A 6,827-nucleotide genomic window follows, 5' to 3' on the forward strand; every position below is an offset into this window, starting at 1 on the left:
CAAGTCATAATCTGTCCCTGCCTGCCTAATATTGTGTAGGTCCCCCTCATGCCACCAAAACAGTGCCAAACTGCATCTCAGAATAGCATTCTTCTCACCACAATTTTACAGAGTGGTTATCTGAGTTACCGCAGACTTTGTCAGTTCGAACCAGTCTGGCCATTCTCTGTTGACCTCTCTCATCAATAAGGCATTTCCATCCACAGAACTGCCGCTCACTGGATGTTTTTTGGTTTTGGCACCATTCGGAGAAAACTCTAGAGACTGTTGTGCATGAAAATCCCAGGAGATCAGCAGTTACTAAAATACTCAAACCAGCCCATCTGGCACCAACTATCATGCCATGGTCAAAATCACTGAGATCAAATTTTTTTCCCCCATTCTGATGGTTGATGTGAACATTAATTGAAGCTCCTGACCCGTATCTGCATGATTTTATGCATTGCACTGCTGCCACATGATTAGTTGATTAGATATTCACATGGATATTCATCTGGTTGGTGCCAGATGGGCTGGATTGAGTATTTCTGTAACTTTTGATCTCCTGGGATTTTTACACACAATAGTCTCCAGTTGTTTGAGTCTCTAGTTTCATCTGATATGCCATTTTTAAAATTTCATACATTTATTGTGAAACGGCACGCTGTTAAACACAATGACCACGTATGCAGACTATAGGCTAATTTTCCTTAAAATATCCTACATTCACTGTGCATTATCACATTGAGAATCAATGAATGCATCCAAAAGCTGGAAAATGTTGCTTTCAGAGGCTGTATATGGAGTTAGAATGAAAATAAGGTGCATTTCAAACTGCAAAATTTTATTTTAACTTGGTTGGCGGTGATTGGATGATGCTGGCCATTACTTTGAACCAGAATTATTTATGCCAGTTTCTAATGTAATGTCTGTAATGTCTCAAAAACATGAATAACCAATACTCCTGGAAACATAAACATTTGATTAAAAAAAAACATCTGACTTTCTATACCTTGGTATTATTTAAAACTTCACAACTTAGTCCTGCTCTCCACATATATGGACATAAATTTTTAGGAAAAATTATTATTATTTATTTATTTTTTGCATGTTTCTTAGGGGCTACTAGTTACAAATCAAAAAGGGAAATGGAAAATGTACACAGCAGTCACGCTCGGGTCGCAGGAGGTTTTAGGGTGCATGGTGAGTAACAGAACTTCAATCTTCACTTCCACCCTCACCATTATTGGGACAAAATGTACCATTGGAGTGCCATAAGAGTTATATAATCCATAATAATCCAATCATTAAGTATGAAATACAACATAAAAATGGCCACAAAAGTTTTGTTTATTATTTTTTCATAAGTTGCAAAAGTGCTCTAGAGTAAAGCCCCAACCCTGAACCCCTAATTGTCCATCTAAAATACAAATACACCAGTTGAATATTCATGCAGAAAACAAAACGAAGTACATTGAAATCTCCATCAAACAGCTCACACTTAAAAAATATTAGAGGTTACCATCTTACCATAGTGAAAATATTATCCATGCACACAAGTTACAAACACCAGAGTTAACGGAATCCAGCATCAAACAGGTCACACGAAACGGCAGGTAAACAATTCACTTCTACATCAAGTACATAGGATTGGCACTTTCTTCATTTTGCAAAGTACACCTGTTAAATCAGGAAGACTCCAGCATTAGAGTGGTTTTGAAAATTAAAGACATATTGTAACACTTGAATATAAATGAAAATCCTTATGTTTTTTGCAATCAGTAATTACGGCACAACCCACAGATCATAAATATAAACATTTTCATGTTCATCACTTGAATCGCTTGTGTAACTGATCAGCTATTCATAGGAATCAATCGGGCCATCTTTGCCTTTTTTTTTCTTTTTTTTTTTTACATCTTAATGAGCTGTAGCCAGCTTATACACCTCAAACATGCTTTTTCTGTTCTTTCATCAAGTGGAACCTAGAAAAAAGTAAACACTAAGTTTTACTAATTTTGCTTAGTATGAATCAGAAAGGGAATTGAGGCAAAATATTGCTGATTATAAATTAATTGCTGTTGTATTTTATTTTACTGGCAAAATAACAACACCTCTGGCCAGAAATGCAACATCCATCCGTCCATCCAACATCATATTTGCATCATATTTCAACCAATTTTCTGTCTGTAGATTTAGCACATATGCTCTGTTCCAAAATCTAGTGAGCTGCCTCCGTAGGCAGCATTTTAAGGCATCATAGATGCGCTGTTGACATGAAGGCTGATCCAAAAGGTAGACACCAAAATTATTCTGCCTCTTAAGGGGCTGTTCACACTGAATGCGTCCTTTCATCTAAAAAAGCTAAACAAAATCGCAACGAATGGAACAGTTGTTTCGTGACAAGTTTAAGTTAACTGACACGGCATCTAAAAAAGTGGTGCTCCTGCACGAGATGCTGAAGAAACAGCAAGACGTGGCACAACGGTCAAAGACCTCCGTCTAGCTCATGTTTACATAAAAAAACAATTAAGAAACAGCGCAGATGGATTGATGTGGACATTTATGCAGTGAAACAATAAATCCAAGATGGCGAAGAAAAATAAATGTTGATTGCAAATATACTTCATTTATTTCCATAGCAAAAAGTCTCAATAAAAATTACTCCAATCTAATTAAACATGCATTGTTACCCAATATTTTGTGTGCTATATATTTTTATGCTTATTAGAGCATCACACCATTAGCCTAGCAACATGCTAACAACAAACTTTATTGGAATCAATCATGAGTTGAATCTCCTGTACGGAGCACATTTTTGTATAACATGTGGAGTTGCTGCCTATGCAGAGCGTTCCAAATCAGTCACTTATGAGATTCCATTTTTGTTACAATGCTGCATTAAGGTCAAAGTATACTTCGGTTATCCGTGTGCTGGTACAGTATGTCTCGCGCACAGTGCGCATAATGCACAAATGTCATCGACACAGTATACGCAGACTGTCCACGTGCAGTCTAGTTTTTTCTTGACGTGCAGACAGCCCGCATCTGAGCACTTCGAAGGCTTCACAAACCAGTCAAAGTGTGTATGTGTTGAATGGCTCCGTATGGGCTTACAGTCAAAATAGTATACTTTGACAGCCTGAGTGCTTGACCGTGCACAAGACATAACAGCACACAGAAAAAATATGTGTACCTTAGCCTTTAGCAGGCAGCTGCCTATGTAGGCATTAGACAGCTCACTAGGTTTTGGTACAGAGCTATAATATCACTTCAGATCAATAATTTGCATAATGACAAAAGCAGCATGTACACTCGAATTTCTTTATCATATGAATTTTACCTAAAACTTTGCAGACTGAAAGCAGGTTTAAAAGTACATTTTAAATGATGACTTGCGGTCGACATAAACTGTAAGCAAGATCATCTTTAGCTACTGGTAGAATTTGGTGTGGATTGGCATAACAGTTTAATCTTCATATTACAATGCACATGCAAGTAGACATTTCATTTGGTACCTTCCTCTGGGTATGTAATGTGCATGGAAAGACTTTCAAAAAAAAGTTTTTAATATGGATCCTTTTTCATAAAAGGCTCTTGACCAAGAGTCCAAACCAGAACTCAATTCAAATGATGATTTTCAAAAAATAAAGAATTCTTAGAAATTATTTTCTCAATTAAACAATGGAGCACTGTGAGCAAATCTATTCATGCAAAATCCGTCTTCTCATTAGTAAGGCTTCTGGGTTTCACCAAATGACATTCTGCACATTGTTGCAAGAATGTCATCGCATTTAGAAGTTTACGCCAATGTCTGACACAACATTGATCAGTCCTCCAAATTAGCCGGCAGATGCATCCAGGATCAAAGCTAACATTAGCAGAGAGGGCCATTGTGTAGCTTCAAAGGACTGCGGCTTTGAGAAAAAAAAAAAAACGTCTTTACAATCAAAAAGGTAAACGCTCTGTCTTAATTAGTCTCAACGTGTAGAACAACAAAAATACAGAAGATATACAAAAATACTTATATTTACCAGCAACAAATTCAGAGCTATGCAAATACCTTGATCTTAAGCAGATGGCTGTTGTTGTCATTTCTGAATACTAAATCAACCACTGTGTCATGCTACATGAAAGACAAAGAAGCGAATATCTATTACAGAAGACATTATTCCACCTTTGAAGTCCAGTTGTAGGCTGTGTTGAAGGCCTAAAATCCCGACAACAGCTTGCACAAAGCAACCTCTCGCTCTCCTAACAGAGAGTCTCTTTTCAGGCTAGTTCCTTTATTCACAACCTTGATCTTCAGAGCTAAAGTTTTTACCTGAGCCGAAGTTACCGAATCAAAAAAGAAGTCCTCATTGAAGATGGGATTGCGGCTATTCTTTATAATCGTGCTCCTTTGTTTTTGCAACTTGCCTGGATTGAGGTAGAGCGACACGCAGCAGTTGATGCTCTTAATATCAAACATAGGGTCATACAAGTCCTCAGCTGCCATTATACGGATTCGCAAGCGTGCCGTACCTGCGTCGTAGTCTGAGCAAAGCCGGACGGTGCCTCCTTTGTGCATGTTGATGGTGTGTTCCTTGTGTTGACGGTCGGCACCATGTAGATGTTCCAGAACTCCACCACCTTGCAAGGAGGAACAGTGGCTTCGTCTAGGAACATTAGGGCTTGGTTCCGCTGAGCTGCATTCATCCGTAGACAGGGAACTATGTCTGGCGAATGTCCTCTTGCCTTTTGCAACCTTGGCTTGTGTGTCATGGGTGAAGATCTTCAGAAGGGAGGCGGAACGGGAGAGCAAGGGCGAACTGAATGGGGAGGATTCTGCTGAAGAGCAAGTGTCGCTCTCACCACCACTGAAGTAACGGTAGGGGTTTATGTGAGAGGTGTTGAAGTCTGGAGGATTGAGGTGGTTCCCCTCGTTGCTGGACTTGCTTTGGGACTTGCGTTGGGTGTTGGGTGAGGTTACTGGGCTGGTGTGGTCACAGTGGAACAGGGATTCTTTCCGCCGGGTGTGGGGACTCTCCATCAACGTGGCAAAGCCGTATGATGTCTGAGTCTTTGGAATGTATGGCAGTGACATTGCGGTCTGAGATTGAGGGTCCGCATTGGTATCACCAGCAACGACATCATCTGCACTCTCGATTTGAATGATGTGGCGGTTAGCAGCCCTCAGCAAGTTTTTGGTGTCTCCAGCCAACTTGCTGACCAATCGTGGGCTACGAGGGCTGCTGATCTTTTTGTTGCTGATGGTTTGCTCCGATGTTGAGGGTCGCAAACTTTCTTTGGACTTGACGTCAGTTGCCTCAGGCTCTGGTGGGCAGCTTACCAGCTTTGGGGGGATAAAGAAATCTGGGATCTTATCAGGTGTGAGGACATTGCTATACACAGGCGCCTTGCCCTGTTTATCACCTGCCTCTCCTTGCCGGAGCACATTTGTTTCAACTGAGTCCCGAATCTTCTCCAGAACCCACATGATCCCTCTGGGCTTAACCCGCTGGGTGATGCGCTGTCGTCAGGAACCACAAACAACAAAATGTTTAACACCATGCCTCATTTACACACAATAGAAGAAAAGCTAGCTAATTATTCCTTACTGTTTACCATTACAAAACAACAAATGTACCATTACAATATGAATTGTCTCATATATAAAAAGTCGTATATGAAAAGCGTGCACTGAAAAAGTGAAACTCTACAGTTGTTACCTTAAGAAGCAGTTTCTACCATGATCTGACCCTTATAAATACTATTAATTACATTAGTTAACATGAACCATCAATGTAAAACACTTACAACACTTAGTAATCTTTACAAATGTTAATTTCAACATAAACCAATACATTGTTTACATTACAAGTTGTATACGTTAACATTACTTAATGCATTATGAACTAATATGAACTTACAATGAACAATTATATTTTTATAAATGAACATTAACCAAGATTAATAAAGCTATTAAAAATATTGTTCATTGTTCATGACACCTATATGCTAACAAAAACAACCTTTTGTAAAGTGTTACCATTCAGTCAAATGGGCTAAATATTTTTGACTTGAATACAACCTGCAAATTACATCTTACCCCATTTGGTAACACTTTACAATAAGGTGCAGTTAGTTAAAGGAATATTCAGTGTTCAATACAAGTTAAGCTCAACTGACAGCATTTGTGGCATAATGTTGATTTCCACAAAAATTAATTTAGACTAGTCCCTTTTCTTTAAAAAAAAAAAAAAAAAAAAAACATACACACACAAATTGAAGTTACAGTGAAGCACTTACAATGGAAGTGAACGGGACCAATTTGTGGAGGGTTTAAAGGCAGAAATGTGAAGCTTATCATTTTATGAAAGCACATTAATTATTCTGTTAAAACTCATGCATTATTTGAGCTGTAAAGTTGTTTAAATTGTCATTTTTACAGTCGTTTTAGGGTTTTAGGGTTTACGGCAATACGTCATCATGGCAACAAAGTTGTAAAATTGGCTATAACTTTACACAGTAAAGGTTAGCGTTTTTATTACACTAAAATCATGTTAATGGGCAAATTGTTTATGTCTTGTGTTTATACTGTTGAAACAGTGAGTATTTTAATGTTTACGGATTGGCCCATTGACTTCCATTGTAAGTGCCTCAATGTAACCCAGATTTGAGCTTTTTTTAAAGAAAAGGTGGGATGAGTCGAAATAATTTTTTGTAGTAGACAACATTATGCCACAAATGCTGTCGATTGAGCATAACTTGTATTGAACCCGGAATATTCCTTTAACATTAGTAAATGCATTAGGTATAATAACTCAATTAGATTTTTTTTACAGCATTTATTAATCTTTGGTAAT

The 6,827-nt window shown here is 38.2% G+C and overlaps 1 protein-coding gene across 1 annotated transcript; it reads right to left on the reverse strand.

The window, feature by feature from the left end:
* Positions 1 to 1,324: 1,324 nt before the first annotated feature.
* On the reverse strand, positions 1,325 to 5,588 carry LOC127438573 (C2 calcium-dependent domain-containing protein 4C-like). The gene is made up of 2 exons (XM_051694251.1): positions 4,043 to 5,588; positions 1,325 to 3,896 (listed from the first exon to the last, which is right to left on the reverse strand). Exon 1 carries the CDS (start codon positions 5,456 to 5,458, stop codon positions 4,190 to 4,192), a length of 1,269 nt encoding a protein of 422 aa, XP_051550211.1. The 5' UTR covers positions 5,459 to 5,588; the 3' UTR covers positions 1,325 to 3,896; positions 4,043 to 4,189.
* Between the last annotated feature and the right edge of the window lie 1,239 nt (positions 5,589 to 6,827).

This window comes from Myxocyprinus asiaticus, chromosome 49 (assembly GCF_019703515.2).
Source record: "Myxocyprinus asiaticus isolate MX2 ecotype Aquarium Trade chromosome 49, UBuf_Myxa_2, whole genome shotgun sequence".
NCBI lineage: Eukaryota > Metazoa > Chordata > Actinopteri > Cypriniformes > Catostomidae > Myxocyprinus > Myxocyprinus asiaticus.

Bases quoted from the DNA above. Each gene is read 5' to 3' on its own strand.
- LOC127438573 (XM_051694251.1), bottom strand. From the start codon at position 5,458: ATGTGGGTTCTGGAGAAGATTCGGGACTCAGTTGAAACAAATGTGCTC.